The sequence below is a fragment of the Tiliqua scincoides genome, chromosome 4, assembly GCF_035046505.1.
Source record: "Tiliqua scincoides isolate rTilSci1 chromosome 4, rTilSci1.hap2, whole genome shotgun sequence".
Lineage (NCBI taxonomy): Eukaryota > Metazoa > Chordata > Lepidosauria > Squamata > Scincidae > Tiliqua > Tiliqua scincoides.
Genome location: NC_089824.1, coordinates 2,537,839 through 2,556,281, shown reverse-complemented (window position 1 = coordinate 2,556,281; position 18,443 = coordinate 2,537,839). Strand labels below are relative to the sequence as shown.

General features: G+C 49.6%; 1 protein-coding gene across 2 annotated transcripts in view; it reads left to right on the top strand.

Annotated features, from left to right (window-relative positions):
* ZC3H3 (zinc finger CCCH-type containing 3) overlaps positions 1 to 18,443 on the top strand; it is a 290,941-nt gene that overhangs the window by 258,614 nt on the left and 13,884 nt on the right. Inside the window, exon 12 of one of the 2 annotated variants that reach the window (XM_066623327.1) lies at positions 2,591 to 2,711. The exons of the other annotated variant lie outside the window; for it this stretch is intronic. Within the exon in view, the coding sequence (XP_066479424.1) occupies positions 2,591 to 2,604 (14 nt within the window). The 3' untranslated portion in view covers positions 2,605 to 2,711. Of the gene's footprint in view, positions 1 to 2,590; positions 2,712 to 18,443 lie in introns of those variants that run through there. 2 annotated transcript variants of the gene reach the window in all.

The following is an 18,443-nucleotide window of genomic DNA, read 5'->3' as shown; positions in this document are numbered from 1 at the left end:
TCTGCTGGCTCTCAGATCCATAACTTGGAGTGGTGCAAGTTATTCAGGAAAGTGATTAGTTGAGACTTGAAACATAGAGAGAAGGGTGTGAGTTGGGGAGGGTCGTTTGTAGTTGATCTCGGGGGTGGCATTGAAGGCCCCCCGCCTGTTAGTGCTGGGGGACTTCAATGTTCATGCCGAGGCCCCTGTGGCAGGTGCAGCTCAGGATTTCATGGCTGCCATGACAACCGTGGGCCTGTCCCAGAAGATCTGGGCCCCGACACATACAGCAGGACACGTGTTGGACCTGGTGTTTACAGCTGGGCATGGGGGCAATGATCTGGAGGTAGAGGAGATCAACATCACTCCGTTGTCATGGACAGATCATTTCCTGGTAGGGTTTAGGCTTGTTGCTACTTCCTACCTCCGCAGAGGCGGGGGACCGTTTTCTATGGTCCGCCCCCGGAGGCTAATGGATCCTGAAGGCTTCCTGAGGGCCCTGGGGGATTTTCCCACTGCCAAGACTGGTGCCTCATCTGTGTCCCTGGTCGACCTCTGGAATGGGGAAATGTCCAGGGCTGTGGATGAGATTGCTCCGGAGCGACCTCTGCCACGTCGCAGACTCGGAGCGGCTCCTTGGTTTACTGAGGAGCTGCGAACGATGAAGCGGCAGGGCAGGCGTCTAGAGCGACGATGGCAGAAAACTCATGATGAATCCGATCGGACACGGAGTAGAGCTCATTATAGAGCCTACTCCGTGGCGGTGGTAGCAGCGAAGAGATCGTTCTTCTCTGCTACCATTGCGTCTGCTGATAGCCGTCCGGCAGAGCTGTTCCGTGTGGTGCGGGGCCTCCTTCATCAGGCCCCTTCGGTAGTCCAGGAGGAATACACGGTCAGCCGCTGTGACGTGCTTGCCCAACACTTTGCAGATAAAATCGATCGTATTCATCGCGACTTGGATGCCACATTGACAATGTCTGTTGATGTCCCCTTGGCAACTGCTTGTCCAGTATTGTGGGATTCTTTTCAGCTTGTGCAGCCTGAGGATGTGGACAGACTCCTTTGGAGTGTGAGGCCGTCTGCCTGCCTGTTTGACCCTTGCCCAGCTTGGCTGATTAGAGCGGCCCGGGGGGGACTGGCTGAGTGGACGGGGAGGGTGGTCAACTCTTCTTTGATGGAGGGGACATTGCCGCTCGCCTTGAAGCAGGCAGTGGTTCGCCCCCTCCTGAAGAAGCCCTCCCTGGATTCCACTGTGTTGAATAACTATTGGCCAGTCTCCAACATCCCGTTTCTGGGCAAGGTGGTGGCGGCCCAACTCCAGAGAGTCTTGGATGAAGCGGATTATCTGGATCCTTTTCAATCTGGTTTCAGACCGGGCTTTGGGACGGAAACTGCCTTGGTCGCCTTGGTGGATGACCTACGCCGGGGACTGGACAGGGGGAGTGCGTCCCTGTTGGTCCTGCTGGACCTCTCGGCGGCTTTCGATACCATCGACCATGGTATCCTTCTGGGCCGATTGGCCGAGTTGGGAGTTGGAGGCACTGTTTTGCGGTGGTTCCGCTCCTACTTGGAGGGTCGGTCCCAGATGGTGGTGCTGGGGGATGCCTGTTCGACACCCTGGCCCTTGAGGTGCGGGGTGCCGCAGGGTTCAATTCTGTCCCCCATGCTATTTAATATCTACGTGAAACCGCTGGGAGAGGTCATCCGGGGGTTTGGAGTGAGGTGTCATCAATATGCTGATGACACCCAGCTCTATCTCTCCTTTCCTCCAGACTCCAAGGTGGCAGTTGAGGGCCTGGAGCGCTGTCTGGAAGCAGTGAGGATCTGGATGGGGGCTAACAAGTTGAAATTAAATCCGGATAAGACAGAGGCTCTCCTGGTTCGGAAATCCTCGATGCAGGTGCTGGATTATCGACTTGCTCTGAATGGGGTTGCACTCCCTCTGAAGGAGCAGGTTCGCAGCTTGGGGGTCCTTCTGGATTCGCAGCTGCTCCTGGATTCCCAGGTGGCGGCAGTGGCTAGGGGGGCCTTTGCTCAGCTTCGGCTGGTGCGCCAGCTGCGACCGTACTTGGATCGTGCAGACCTGGCCATGGTGATCCATGCCACGGTGACATCGAGGTTAGATTACTGTAACGCGCTCTACGTGGGGCTGCCCCTGAAGACCGTTCGGAAACTACAATTAGTACAGAATGCGGTGGCCCGTGTGGTCACCGGAGCCAGGCGGTTTGACTCTGTCAGCCCGCTTCTCCGGGGGCTGCATTGGCTGCCCATTCGTTTCTGGGCCCAATTCAAGGTGCTGGTTTTGACCTTTAAAGCCCTATACTGCTCTGGGCCAGGATATCTTAGAGACCGCCTACTCCCGTACAATCCGGCTCGCCATCTCAGGTCATCAGAGAAGGCCTTTTTGCAAGTGCCGCCACCCAAGGAGGTCCGGGGGGTGGCTGCAAGAAATAGGGCCTTCTCGGTAGTGGCACCAACATTATGGAACTCCCTTCCCCTTGACTTGAGAATGGCTCCCTCTCTTGAGAGCTTTCGGCGAGGCCTGAAAACACTGTTGTTTAAACAAGCCTTCTGATTTCTGGCCTTCTTAACTTTTTTATACATCTTTTAGTTTTACAGGCTTGATTCCTCGGTGATCTGCTCTTTTTTAATCTGACTACTGTTTTTATGGCCCTGTAGTGTGTTTTTAAATGTTTTTATCTGTTTGTATTAATGTTTTTAAATTCTATTGTTTTTTAATATGTTGTTAGCCGCCCTGGGTCCCGTTAGGGAGAAGGGCGGGATAAAAATAAAGTTTTATTATTTATTATTATTATTGATAGTTTTTCTGTCGCAGGCAGGATGCAAGGATGGCATGAGTGGGTTTGGGGCAGAGGTCATAATGGGATGACAGAGTGGGCTGTTGTTCTCTCTCTCTCTCTCTCTCTCTCTCTCTCTCTCTCTCTCTCTGAGGTTTATATACACGATTAAAACACTCTTCTCATCAAAAGTCTTTGGAAGTGGTGCATTTAAGAAGGTGAATCTAGTTTTGTGATACCTTCATTTTCTTATTTATTTCATTATTTAGTATACAAAGCAGGGATTTCAGAAAATTTCAAGATTCAGAAGTATGAATGTTCAACTGATCCAGGAAAATTCAGAATAGGACCCTAGTGTGGAAAGGGAAATCTGGGTTGGATCTTAGTTCTGCAAGAATGAAACAAAGCAATTCCCCTGCCCTCTTCCTTTAAGCACAGGCCTAACCTGCCTCATCCCACCCTAGCTAGGGACCTCTTCCTGATTTTAGCGCTGCCAGACCTTTGGTCCTTCTGTGGTTCCACTCCACAAAGCCTCCTTCATCCACTAGCCTGCCTTTGCCAAATAAAACAGAAACTGACTTGTTATCACTCTGAGCCCTTGGAATATGGCAGGCTATCAAATCCAAGTGAAAAGTGTGGATGGCTCTGAGGAAAAGAAATCTGGAAATTCCCGAGTGTCACTGCCATGGCCTCCCGTTTTCTTCTGCTTTTTCTTCTCTTTAGTTTTGCTCCTTCAAAAGTATTTAGCATCTACATTACAGCAAGCTGATGGCCACTCCCTTTGACATTGTAGAAGTGGCTAGGAGAGTCTCAGGACTCCCTACCTTGTGGACCTGCCTGTTCCCTGAAAGCACTGGGGGAACCTGTTATGTATCCCCCCCCCCCAATCTCAGAGGCCCATTTGTTTGGCAAACAAAGCCAGGCCCCTTACTGGTACACTTCTAATAAGACAGTGAAGTACTTTTGAAACGCAGGCTGTGTCAAAGTTCCAGGCACCTTTGGCACTTGCGAAGATGGAGAATTTCTGGAATAGGGATTTAGCAACTCTGATTCAGTGGCAGGACTGAGCTGTTTTGACACTATGCCAACCGATGTCCTTTCCAGAAGGATCAGTGAACTTCTTGCTCTTCCGTGTGGAGCCTGTCTGCCCTTTCATCCAAATCACTAGTCTTCCTCCCTGCCACATTCCCCTTTTCTTGGCCCTAAACCAGTTCACAAGCATCTGTCCTGATGCTTGCCACACAGCAGTAGCTCTTGAACCTTCCCACTCTCTTGACTTCTTTATCATTGCCGGAAAAGTGGAGCAATTACTCTGAAATGAGTGAAAGTTGTTGAAATGAAACAGATTGTAGCTATCAGCTTGGTCTAAGTCTGTTCATTTTATGTTAGGGGAAGGTGAAGTTACTGATTCCAGTGGGAAGGGCATGAGTGAAAGAGGTGCATGCAGAGGCGCTTCTCACCACAGTCATTTTGACTTTCTCTTTAAATAAGCAAAGCAGGGTTGTGGTCCTTCTGGGCATGGGGACAAGCTTGTGTAGACTGTCTGGTAAAATTTCAACAGCCCAGGTGGGTTTTGAGTAGAATTATAATCAAGTATTAGGACCTTTGTTGGATTAATGTATTTTGGGTTACAGCACATGACTTCGGGCAGAATTTGGATTACTTTGTCACCCAAATGAAGAAGAGCGATGCTGAAGCAGACCAAAGCATCTAGTCCAGGGCTGTGTGTCCCTCCGAATGGGGAGGTTCTGGCTAAATGCTCTCAGGGAGTTCAGATGAAGGCAAAGGCGCTCCCCGTTTGTCCCCAGTAGGCAGGAAACAGTTGCCCCTGCATGTGGTGTTCCATTCTGTTCTTTTGGCTCACTGCCTTTCTGCAGAAACGGTCCGGAGCCTGTTTGCTTTGTTAAGTGACCTGTGTTAATCTCAGACCAGCCTGGATTGGTTTGCTTCCTCCTGTTCACAGTGCTTCTGGCCGCTGGCAGCTCCGGCTGCCCCCAGGTGCTGTCATCTTCTGTAGCAGGTGCCACGATGAAAACCCACCATTTGCTCTCTGCTCCTTGTTTGTGGAGGACGCAAATCCTTGGCCTCCTCGCATCGTCACTGGTTGTTGTGAGAGCAGGTAGCCTCCTGCTGCTTCGGTAATCATCTACAGGTAATGCGTCTTTCCATATTTCACCTTCCAGTTAAACAGCTTGCACCAGAGTGAGCAGTCCTTCCTGTGCTAATTGTAACCAAGTGCACCAACGCGGGCCCTTCCAATCGAGTGCTAATTTAATTAGAAAGCACCCATTTTAGTTAATTTGTTCGAGAAGATCACTGCAGGCTCCTGGAGAGAACAGATGTTCCCCTCTCCCCCGATGAACATTCTGGGGTTTGTAAATGACTCCACTCAGCCTTGTTTAGGAGAGAAAAGAGGATTTTATGGTGGCAAACGACCCTTTCTGTAAACATTTTACAGCTCTCTGCACGTTTGAGTGAGGATAAACCCCGGGCAACTCGGCGGGCTGCAAATTTGCGACCATACGGCTATCATTTTATTGTCATATTTCACGGTCGTAACATTAATGGAAGATGCTCGCTCCAGTCTTTTTTAACGGCTCCACTGAGCACGCTCAAAACACTTTCGCTTTGGAAAATTCACAGAGGTGCAGTGCTTCTATTTTTGTTTACCGTTCCGTATCTGCAGCGGGACTCACTTTCAAAGTGCTCCCTTTACCTCCCCAGCATGTGTACCTGTGCAACACCCCCGTGTCCTGCCTTGAACTCTTTTCGTTATTGCTTGGTAGTTCCCACGTCCTGTCCAGCCACTCTTTGGGCCCACGGGCTTGCTCCCCAGACAGTGGTTGCAGCCTTTTCGGGTTACCTCTAGTGCTATGAGACTAAATAGCTTCGCAAGGATGGAAGGTGCAAGTGGAGGGGGGGAATAGCTAGCTGTAAGCTTCTTCGAGCTCCAACCCATCAAGATTTGAGCCTTAAAAAGAAGTTGCCCATGTTTCCAAGCTCTTTCATTGATGCTGAGAACCAGGAACGTGGTGTTAAATAAACGTCAGGTTTCTCAGAATAGCTATTCTAGATCTTATATTTCAAGTTGAGGTTATGAACCTTCACTGGGTGTCCTCTTGGGGGGGGGGGGAGGCATGTCCTGGTCCAAGTGATTCCAATTTCCTGACTTGGTAAAAACATCTCACAGATTTCACAATTGTAGCATTTATTCCCAGTGCAAAATTCTGAAATTGCATTTCTGCTCTGAATTGGTCTGTTGCATCCCTTGTGCCATCTGTGCTGGATCCTTGAAAAGAGCAGCAACTTGGTCTCTCTTGGGCTTCTGGGGCTCAGATCTGCTGAAGCAGATGCAACTGAGGGACATAAACCAGACATGCGGTGGGGGTGTGTGACAAATCTGAATGTCAGATTGGAAGGAGTGGCATCTCATTCCTGTTAGCATCTGCAGAAATATTCCAGGGCTGACTTTCAATTCAGGGTGTCAAATTCCACCCCCCTGTTTTGAGACATCCACAAACTTCACTTGAGGCCAAGAAGGTGGTACCTTTATCAGAAACAAACTCAAATTAACACAGAGGGAAAAATAAAAGGAAAACAAGACAACTACAAGTGCCACACTGTGGTATTGATCAAATCCAGTAACATTTCGTGCTTGTTTTTTGCTTAATGTCCAGCCTGAAGAAGAGTTCTATTGAACTCAGAAATTTATGTCCTAGTCTGTGATTTTTGTTTTTCAATTGGACCTGATAAAGGGCATTTTAGGGCCCAATCCTGTGGTACCCAGCGTTGGGTGTTGCAAAATTGCTGTAAGGCACTTTGCTGCCAGCAAGAGACACCCAGTGCTGGTGAAGAAGCCTGTGCCCTTTGGTGCTGGGCGTCTGCACCAGGAGGACACCAACGAGGAGCACTGGCTGGTGAGTTCCCCCACCAGCCAACAGGAAGGCTTACAGGATGGGGGTCAGGAGAGAGAGGGTGAAACTGGATGAAGAGAGGGAGGGGCAGAGGGCAGATTAGGCACAGGAGGGGGCAGAGACAGTGGCAGAGGCTGCTGCCAAATCTTATTCCCCCTCCTGAGCTGCGGAGCCCAGCATGGGTCTCCTTGGTTCTGTGCCAGCTCAGGAGCTGGTGCTGATCTGAGGAGACCCATCAGGGCCAGTGGAGTTCACAATGGAGAGAGGCGAAAAATGGCGTGTCCCAAGGATCTGTCCTGGGACCGGTGCTTTTCAACCTCTTCATAAATGACCTGGAGACAGGGTTGAGCTGTGAGGTGGCCAAGTTTGCAGATGACACCAAACTTTTCTGAGTGGTGAAGACCAGAAGCGATTGTGAGGAGCTCCAGAAAGATTTCTCCAAACTGGGAGACTGGGCAGCAAAATGGCAGGTGCGTTTCAATGTAAGTCAGTGTAAATTATTATTATAGTTGGCATCCTTCAGTCTCGGAAGACTATGATGTCGCGCTCTGATTGGTGGTTCTGGAACAGAGTATCCTCTCCAGTGCGCGAAGCCTGGGTAAAGTAGGTATGGAGGATAGGCTGTTACCCATGCAGCAAATCCCCCCTCTCCACATCGCTGAAATGGTCCAATGGAAAGGCAGAGGCCAATACGGTTGGTTCCAGCGGCGTCGCAGGAGTTGCCAGAACGTGACTGTGTTCAGCCATGAACTGCCTCAGGGACTCCGGCTCCGGATTTTGCCTGGAGGTTGACTCCTGAAGCCTTTTCCATAACTGGACGTAGCCACAAGGCAGTGGAGGTTTGGGATCAGAGCTTTCCTTCTCTCAGATGAGCTGCCTTCCCAGGCTAACGAGTCTCATCTACCCGGTGGCGGTTTAGTCGCCTCTTACGACAAGTACAGCCAAACTGAGGGCCTATTCTTATCCCCAGCCCCCAGGGGTAAATTATTATTATTATTATTATTATTATTATTATTATTATTATTAATAGTATTTATATACCGCTTTTCAACTAAAAGTTCACAAAGTGGTTTACAGAGAAAAATCAAATAACTAAATGACTCCTTGTCCCAAAAGGGCTCACAATCTAAAAAGATGCAAATGAATACCAGCAGACAGCCACTTGAACAGACAGTGCTGGGGTGTAAAGTCATGCACATTGGGGCAAAAAATCAAAACTTCACATATAAGCTAATGGCTTCTGAGCTGTCTGTGACAGATCAGTAGAGGGATCGTGGGGTGCTGGTGGACAGCTTGATGAGATTGTCGACCCAGTGTGGGGCTGTGGTGAAGAATGCTCATTCTGTGCTTGGAATAATTAGAAAAGGTATTGAGAATAGAAAAGCTATTATTATAATGCCATTGTATAAATTGATGGTAAGACCACACCTGGAGTATTGAATCCAGTTCTGGTTGCCAAATCTCAAAGAGGATATAGTGGAAATGGAAGAGGTGCAGAAGAGAGACGAAAATGATTACTGCGCTGGGGCAGCTCCCTTACAAATAAAGGCTACAGTGTTTGGGGCTCTTCAGTCTAGAAAAAAGGCGCCTGAGGGGGCCATGATTGAGACATACAAAATTATGCAGGGGGGGTTGATAGAGTGATGCCTAAAACCAGGGGACATCCACTAAATGGAGTGTTGGGAGAGTTCTTGTTGGCATCCTTCAGTCTCGGAAGACTATGGTGTCACGCTCTGAATGGTGGTTCTGGAACAGAGTGTCCTCTCCAGTGCGCGAAGCCTGGGTAAGGTAGATATGGAGGATAGGCTGTTACCCATGCAGCAAATCACCCCTCTCCATGTCGCTGGAATGATCCAATGGAAAGGCAGAGGCCAATACGGTTGGTTCCAGCTGCGTCGCAGGAGTTGCCAGAACGTGACGGTGTTCAGCCATGAACTGCCTCAGGGACTCCGGCTCCGGATTTTGCCTCGAGGTTGTCTCCTGAAGCCTTTTCCATAACTGGATGTAGCCACAAGGCAGTGGAGGTTTGGGATCAGAGTTTTTCTTCTCTCAGATGAGTTAGGAGTTGTTGGGAGAGTTAGGACAGACAAAAGAAAATATTTCTTTACCCAGTGTGTGGAACTCCTTGCCACAGGATGCAGTCTGACCTGGATGCCTTTAAAAGAGGATTGGACAAATTTCTGGAGGAAAAAGTCCATCACGGGTTACAAGCCACGATGGGTATGTGCAGTCTCCTGATTCTAAAAGTAGGCTACTTCAGAATGCCAGATGCAAGTGTTGGCACCAGGATGAGGTCTCTTGTGTGCTCCCTGGGGCATTTGGTGGGCCGCTGTGAGATACAGGAAGCTGGACTAGATGGGCCTTTGGCCTGATCCAGCAGGGCTCTTCTTACATTCTTATGAGCGCTACACAGCGTAAGGGATCTGATGTTCCCTTACACTGAGGAAACTCCAGAGGCTGCTCTGGCCCACAGTGGCCATTTTGGAAGCACTGTACTGTACGGCGCCAGGACAGCATGCGATTGAGATGCCTGTGTTCCTGTGTGGAATTTTTAAGATAGACCAAAAGAGCAACTTGTCTGCTTGTCCAAATCTGATAAGGAGCTATATGAAAAAGAAGCGAGGCCAGAATCCGAACAGGAAATTTTAAGACGAGCTGCTAAAGACCTGCCTATCTATACAACAACAACATAAAGAGGTGAATTTATAAACGATCGCAGCATGGCAGACAGTCTTTCTCTCCGTGAGACTATCACATTTGATTGTGTTGAATCAGGGGTGCTCACACTTTTTTGGCTCGAGAGCTACTTTGAAACCCAGCAAGGCCTGGAGATCTACCAGAGTTTTTTTACAATGTTCACGCCATCATAATATATAACATTTATGTGTACAATGTATGTTGCTGTACCTTGCATAACTGCATGAGCCAATATTGCACAACACAATGTAATTAACTATAAACATTTTTTGTAATTACTTGAGTTTACTTTGATGACTTGCACTGAAGTGAATCAGCCAAGGATGCATAGTCCAGATAGTAGCTGCTGACAGCCAGCCTCAAGCACACTTCCAAATGTTCATCAGTCATGGTGGAATGGTACTTGGACTTAATGATCTTCCTTTAGGAAAAGGCTGACTCACATAAATAAGTGGAGCCCTTCCTGCCTCAGGTGCTCTTATATCCCTGAGGGCCCTATTGCCTTCAAGTGGCTGCAGCTGTGCAGCACACTCTGCTGGATGCCCAGGCCTTACCCTTAAAGGGGCCACTGCTGACACCACATCTACCTCCTCACCAGATCTTCCTGGATTCCAATACAAGTGGGAGGGGGGAGCAGATCTCTATACAGACCAGTGCAAAAACAGGGGAAAGGTGTGGGGGAGGGAAGATCTCTATATAGACATCACAGCAAGACCAGTGCAAAACCCCTTGCACACAGAACCAACAGATGGAAGTGGGGGGGGGGCAGATCTCCATACATACCAGTGCAAAAACAGGGGAAAGGTAAGTCATCCTCAGGAAGGTCAACGGGGCTCACTCCCAGGGATGCGTGGACAGGAGAGAAGCCTGCCAGCGGCTCTTCTCCAGGACTACTCACGAGTCAGCCCCAGTAGAGTCAATGGGGCTCACTCCCAGGGATGTGTGGACAGGAGCTCACTCCCAGGGCGGGGCTCACTCGCAGGGATGCATCACTCCCAGGGCGGGGCTCACTTGCAGGAATGAGTCACTCCCAGGGCGGGGCTCACTCACAGGGATGCATCACTCCCAGGGCGGGGCTCACTCGCAGGGATGCGTCACTCCCAGGGCGGGGCTCACTTGCAGGAATGAGTCACTCCCGGGGCAGGGCTCACTCATAGGGATTCGTCACTCCCAGGGCGGGGCTCACTCGCAGGGATGCGTCACTCCCAGGGTGGGGCTCACTCCCAGGGCGGGACTCACTCCCAGGAATGCGTGGACGGGAGAGAAGCCTGTGATCTACTTATTTTGCCTGGCGATCGACTGGTAGATCGCAATCGACTTACTGAGCACCCCTGTGTTGAATCATTAAGTTATTCTGTTTTTAGACAGAAATAACTTTCTAAAAATGAAGCCATCTCTAGAAGTAAATTTGGAAAGACAGTTTATTACTTCTTAAATTACACAATTTGTTAGTCTGTTGCAATACACAAATAATATTATGTGTTTGTATTCTAATGCTCCACTTAATGTTTAGGTAACATATTCTTTTATTCTTGAAGTCTTTCTATATATTCTTGAAGTATTTAGCACCACAGCTATCCAAGATGTGTATCTTGTATTCTTATTACCTTGTTTAGTAACTTTCCTTTAACAACTATCATTCTTAATGATGAATCAGATTGTACATACCTGCTTCATCTGGTGAGGAAATTTCCTGACTGAAATTGCACAATCTCAGCATGTAAGATTTTGGGCGCAACCCTAACCCACTTTCCAGCAGTGACATAAGGGCAATGTAGTACCGAGGTAAGGGAACAAACATTCCCTTACTTTGAGGAGGCCTCCATGAGTGCTACCTAACAGCAGGATGCAGCACACGCCCCATTGGCACAGCTATGTCAGTGCTGAAAAGTTGGTTAGGAATTGGGCCTTTGTTACTCATCTTACCTCCCCAGTTCACTTACTAATCCAAACAAATGCTGGTATTTTCCTCATGACCACCATCGCGCGGGGAGGGGGGATTAAATAAAAAAAAATTATTACTAGTTAATGCCCATTTAATATCTGCTTTAGGAGATTCTGGTATTCCCTCCTTGCCCTCACTCCCTCCCTTGTGACTGTGAGCCAAGGTGTTTGCATTTCAAAATATGCTCTGGGCAGCATGACATCACTGAAACTAGTCTTAGAACCTGGTTTCAGGTAAACTAGCATCACAGCATAGACAGAGCTGTGAATTAGAATTTTCACAAATTACAGGTGGGTGAACTATGGTACGTTTTGCCACGTACTTGATCCACCTATCACCAATTTCATTCACTTTATAGGTTTTGATGAAGTGGAATGTTAGCAGAATTCATATGTTGCATTTTTCCCATTCCCTACAGTCCTTTTTGGTCCCAGTCCCAGTTGGAGGGAGTGATGTGTGAGTGAAACGGAGAATCCGGGGTGGGAGGCGGGGAAGGCAGCTCATCTAGGAGAAGGAAAACTCTGATCCCAAAACTCCACTGCCTTGTGGCTCTATCCAGTTGTGGAAAAGGCTTCAGGAGTCAACCTCGAGGCAAAATCAGGAGCCAGAGTCCCTGAGGCAGTTCGTGGCTGAACACAGTCACGTTCTGGCAACTCCTGCAACGCCGCTGGAACCAACCGTATTGGCTTCTGCCTTTCCATTGGACAATTCCAGCGACGTGGAGAGGGGGGATTTGCTGCATGGGTAACAGCCTATCCTCCATGCCTTCTTTACCCAGGCTTCGCGCACTGGAGAGGACACTCCAACTTCGCCATACGGCGTCGGCACAACACGGGAAGTAGCAGTTTACCGGTTATAAGTCTTCGCTCGATTGGCGTAGAGCGTGACACCAGGGGCTGCTTCCGACAGTGGGAGAGATCATTGCATCTCATTGGGCAGCTACTGCCCGCCTTAAGCTGGGCAGTCCCCAGTCAGTAAGGTGCTGCCTCACCACAGTCCATTAACCTCACGGGGTGCGTGGGGTTTAGGGTGAAAACCGACAAGCGGATCGACAACTCTGCACCATGCAACAGAAAACTCCTGCCCTAAAGCTGGGCACCTGGAACGTTAGGACAATGACACCTGGCTTCTCTGATGACCTGCAAGAAATAGACGACGCACGCAAATCAGCTTTCATCGACATGGAGCTGAGCAGACTGCAGATGGACATCGTCGCCCTCCAAGAGACGAGGCTTCCAGATTCCGGATCTGTCAAGGAGAGAAATTTCTCATTTTTCTGGCAGGGAAAACCACCAAACGAAGCCAGGGAACATGGTGTTGGCTTTGCAGTCAGAAATTCCCTGCTGAAGTCCATCATCCCACCTACTGTGGGAAGTGAAAGAATTTTGTCCCTGCAGCTTCAGTCATCAGCAGGACCTGTCACTCTCATCAGTGCTTATGCACCGACTTTGTCGTCTCCAGCAGAAGCCAAAGACAAATTCTATGATGACCTGGCCACCGCTATCAAGAAGATCCCCGTAAAAGAGCCATTGTTCATCCTCGGCGATTTCAGTGCTAGAGTTGGTGCTGATCACAGTTCGTGGCCCACTTGCTTAGGTCAGTTTGGCACTGGGAGGATGAACGAAAATGGCCAACGCCTGCTAGAGTTTTGCTGTCATCACGGTCTCTGTGTCAGCAACACGTTCTTCAACACAAAGCCCCAACATAGAGTCTCTTGAAGACACCCAAAATCGAAGCACTGGCACCAGCTCGACCTGATTCTCACCAGACGCTCCAGCCTTCCCAGCACCAAGATCACACGCAGCTATCAGGGTGCTGCCTGCGACACTGACCACTCCCTGGTGTGCAGTAGAGTGAAACTGCAAACAAAGCGACTGTACCACATGAAAAAGGAAGGAAGACCTCGCATTGATACGAGCAAGACCCGGGATCAGAGAAAAGTGGAGGAATTTGCACAAGCGCTTGAGGAATCTTTTCCAGGCCCGGTCGATGCAAACACATCCAACAGATGGGAACATTTCAAGAATGCCGTTTATAACAACGCCTTGTCCATATTTGGCAAGAAGACCAACAAGACGGCAGACTGGTTTGAAGCCCACTCTGAGGAGTTGACACCAGTCATTGAGGAAAAGAGGAGAGCTCAAGCAGCACACAAGGCCTGTCCCAGTGAGCGCAACCTGCAGGTCCTCCGAGCTGCTCGCAGCAAAGTCCAGCAGACTGCCAGGAGATATGCTAACGACTACTGGCTTCAGCTCTGCTCCCAGATACAGGTAGCAGCTGACACAGGCAACATCAAGGGGATGTATGACAGTATCAAGCAGGCCCTAGGTCCAACACAGAAGAAAATTGCCCCTCTGAAGTCTGCCACAGGCGAGGTCATCCAGGATCGGGCGCAGCAGATGGAATGCTGGGTGCAGCACTACTCTGAGCTATATTCCAGAGAAAATGTAGTCACCGAAGAAGCGCTGAACAACATTGAGTGCCTGCCTTTGCTGGAGGAGCTTGACAGTGAACCAACCCTAGAAGAACTTCACGTGGCCCTGGACTCCCTTGCCTTTGGCAAGGCACCTGGAAAAGACAGCATCCCTGCTGAAATCCTAAAGTGCTGCAAAGAGATCATCGCTACTGAGCTGCATGAAATCCTCTGTCTCTGCTGGAGAGAAGGTGAAGTACCTCAGGACATGAGGGATGCAAACATCATCACGCTGTACAAGAACAAAGGTGACAGGGGTGACTGCAACAACTACCGTGGCATCTCTCTCCTTAGCGTTGTAGGAAAGTTGTTTGCCCGAGTTGCACTAAAGAGGCTCCAGGTACTTGCAGAGAGCGTTTATCCAGAATTACAGTGCGGATTCCGAGCCAGCAGGTCCACCACTGATATGGTGCAGGAGAAATGCAGGGAACAACGACAGCCACTCTTTATAGCCTTCATAGATCTCACGAAGGCTTTCGACCTGGTCAGCAGGGACGGCCTCTTCAAGATTCTCCCCAAGATCAGATGTCCACCCAGGCTCCTCAGCATCATCAGATCCTTCCACAAGGACATGAAGGGCACTGTTGTCTTTGATGGCTCCACATCAGACCTCTTTGACATCCGAAGCGGCGTGAAGCAGGGCTGTGTTCTTGCACCAACCTTGTTTGGGATTTTCTTCGCTGTCCTGCTGAAGCAGGCCTTTGGAACTGCAACAGAAGGCATCTATCTCCGGACCAGATCAGATGGAAAGCTCTTCAACCTTTCCAGACTGAGAGCAAAGTCCAAAGTCCAGCTGAAATGTCTTCGTGACTTCCTCTTTGCCGACGATGCAGCTGTCACTACCCACTCTGCCAAAGATCTCCAGCAGCTCATGGATCGTTTTAGCAAGGCCTGCCAAGATTTTGGACTGACGATCAGCCTGAAGAAAACACAGGTCATGGTTCAGGATGTGGACTCACCTCCCTGCATTACAATCTCTGCGCACGAACTGGAGGTTGTCCATGACTTTGTGTACCTTGGCTCAACGATCTCCGACACTCTTTCTCTCGATACTGAGCTAAACAAATGCATCGGTAAAGCAGCTAGCACGTTTTCCAGACTCACAAAGAGAGTCTGGTCCAACAAGTAGCTGACAGAACATATCAAGATCCAGGTCTACAGAGCTTGCGTCCTGAGTACACTTCTGTACTGCAGTGAGTCATGGACTCTCCGCTCACAACAGGAGAGGAAACTGAATGCTTTCCACATGCGCTGTCTCCGGCGCATTCTCGGCATCACCTGGCAGGACAAAGTTCCTAACAACACAGTCCTGGAACGTGCTGGAATCCCTAGCATGTCTGCACTGCTGAAACAGAGACGCCTGTGTTGGCTCGGGCATGTCGTGAGAATGGATGATGGCCGGATCCCAAAGGATCTCCTCTATGGAGAACTCGTGCAAGGAAAGCGCCCTACAGGTAGACCACAGCTGCGATACAAGGACATCTGCAAGAGGGATCTGAAGGCCTTAGGGATGGACCTCAACAAGTGGGAAACCCTGGCCTCTGAGCGTCCCGCTTGGAGGCAGGCTGTGCAGCATGGCCTTTCCCAGTTTGAAGAGACACTTGGCCAACAGTCTGAGGCAAAGAGGCAAAGAAGGAAGGCCCATAGCCAGGGAGACAGAACAGGGACAGACTGCACTTGCTCCCGATGTGGAAGGGATTGTCACTCCCGGTTTGGCCTTTTCAGCCACACTAGACGATGTTCGAAAACCACCTTTCAGAGCGCAATACCATAGTCTCTCGAGACTGAAGGTTGCCAATACCTACCTATGTTTTTGTGTTAAGTCCACTATGGAATCTCTTGAAACAGATATGACTGCACTGTGGCATGAGTCTCCTTGTGTCTAGACCAACAAGGCAAACCCATTCCTATCATCCCCCTCAGACCCACAGTCCCAGTGGAAGGCCACACTTTGAATCACAGCAGTTGATCTCCAGAGTCCTCAGGCTGGCTCAGGTAGAGCTTTTCCTGCTCTGCAGTTCAGGGGAGACCACACTTTCCTGACACAGCAACACTGACCCTGTGACAAAAGTCATCTCCTAGGGAAAACCAGTGGTATACCAAACAGGAGAAGGGTCTTCACCCCCACCCCCACAACACACTGCCCCCCTGGATACTAACCTAGCTCCACATGGAGCCCCACGCAACATTTTTGGGTGCTTTGAAAGCCTTTTGATGCCTCCGGAGCATCTCAAAAACAGGAAGTACTGTAATTAACCCCTGCTAATTGGGTAAGAGGCACTTTTTCAAGTGGGTGCTCCTTTTTTTAGCAGGGGGAGAGTAACTGGCCCACCTCACCCCAGTAGTGTCTGTTCTAGTGGCTGCCTGTTGGTATTCTTTTGCATCTTTTTAGATTGTGAGCCCTTTTGGGACAGGGAGCCATTTAGTTATTTGATTTTTCTCTGTAAACCGCTTTGTGAACTTTCAGTCGAAAAGCGGTATATAAATACTGATGATGATGATGATGATGATGATGATAATAAGGGTGCTCCAGGGGCCTTAGAAGACTTTTGGAGCACCTGCAGACACAGCACAGGGTTTCATCTGCCCCTGGAACAGCTCCAGAGGGCAGGTGGAGGCGGCTGCAGCAGGCGCAGCAGTGCCACCCCCACACGGCCCACAGGCATGGCACCTGCAGCTTTTGCCCCCTGACCCTCCCCAGGACTGCCACTGCTCCATCCCTGTCCATCCTTACCAACTCCATGTCCAGACTCAGAGAAGAAGGCCTGTGAGTGAGCCAGTGGGGCTCCTGCAGCTGGCTGCCACACCCCTATTGTCCTGCAGTAAGCTGTCAGCAGATGCAACAAAGCTGCAAGGTGTGAAATTGCAGGCTGCGCCTTATTGCTCATGAATGTGCATTTATATTGATGCATGTTAGAGATGAGCTGCCTCCATGCGGTGGCATAGCTGGAGGGGGGCGGAGCGCTCAGCCTGGCAGGGGGGTGGGTGAGCAGCCCCTCCCTTTGGAGCCATTCCCAGCAGGGGGGAATGGCTCAGTTTTGCCCCCCTCCGCTAGCTTTGCCTCCGCCTCCATGTCCAACTCAGACCCTAAAAAAGGAGCTGAACCTGAAGGAGTGGCAATAACTCTGGCAACATGTTAACAAGGCAAAACTAGGGACAGGAATGTAGTTGCGACCAGAAATTAGAGACTGTCCCTGGTATATAGGGTCAGTTTGAGCAGATGCTGTGGTTTCTCTCCCTCTCTCTCTCTCTGTGTTCCTTGCAGCGGCTGCCATGCTTGCTTTTTCAGGCTATTGTACATGTGCCCACAAGTCTTTGTGCCACAGTTTCAAGAGTCAGAGTTTTTAGAGAAGTTGCACCACTTATGGGATGAAGATTGTGGGGAGATTTCCCAAGGGGAAGGACTGTGGCTGCCTCACATGCAGAAGGTGCCAGGCTTAGTCCCGGGTAGCCCCTGCAGGTAGGACCTGGGACAACATACATGTCTGTGTCGACAGGACTGCTCTGGGGGGTCAGTGCAAGGTGGCTTCCTGTGTCTCGTGGAGTCAGAGTTCACTTCTCAAAGGCCTCAGATGTTTGCTTTGCTTGGCGTCTCCTCTTAGCACACAGAGTGCTAATTCACTCCAGTGAGGCTTGCATGGAAAAAAGCCCCAGTGGAGTGTGCTTTCCATCTCTGTCTCCTCTCACAATAACCCCCCCCCCCAGCCTGTTTCCCTCGATATCCCAATTTCACACCACAGCACAGCCCCTTTGTTGAGCATCTCATCTGGCAAAAGATGGCAAATCCATGCATACAGAACACGTTAATTAAAAAGCATCACAAAGTGCTTTCCTAATTGAGTTAACAAACCCCTATTATAATTGCCTTCCTAATGCAAAGTCTTATCAAGTTGTAGGTAACAAGGGCACCTTCCTAGGGCAGACCACGTCCCTGCAGGCTCCCTGGGTGAGAAACTTTGCTCCAAGAGAACTTTGGTTCTCTGCTTACAAACAAATGGTGGCTTATGTATCTTTCCTTTAGCAACTTTTCCAGTCTCTGCCAAATTTAGACTTGTGTTTGTTTGTTTAAGAGAATTAGTGCCCCATTAGCCTGCTTCTCCTTGGGCACTTCCTGATCCTGGCTTTGGGCTGCAGCTTTACAAGGCCTGCAAAGGGAACTGCAGTGTGACTGCCAGACAGTTAGAGTAGCCCTGCTGGCCCAAGCACCTTCCAGCATAGCATGCCAGGTACTGTGGAACATTCTGCAAGACGTGTAGTTGTCACAGCCGTGTCTGCTTCTAAACATGGAGGCTCTACCAGACTTGCCTTAGCTCATATCCATTTCTCTTTGTATTTGTCTAATCTTCTTTTTAAGCCATCCGAGCGAGCTGGCACCTCTGCCATTGCCACCACATCCTGCGGCAGTGAATTCCATATGTTAATTATGTGCTGTATGAAGAAGTCCTTCCTTGTGCCTGTTCAGGCGCAGATGCCATTCGGTTTTTTTTTAGTGCCAGGCTCTTGTATTGTGTGAACTGCCAGGAAATTTGTGCTTTCCACATTCTTTAAAAGCAGTATCTTGTCTGTCTTCACTGCCTCTCTTTCAAAAGGGGATCTTCTCCAGTCCCCGAAACTTGCACTGCTCTGGAGCTGACTGT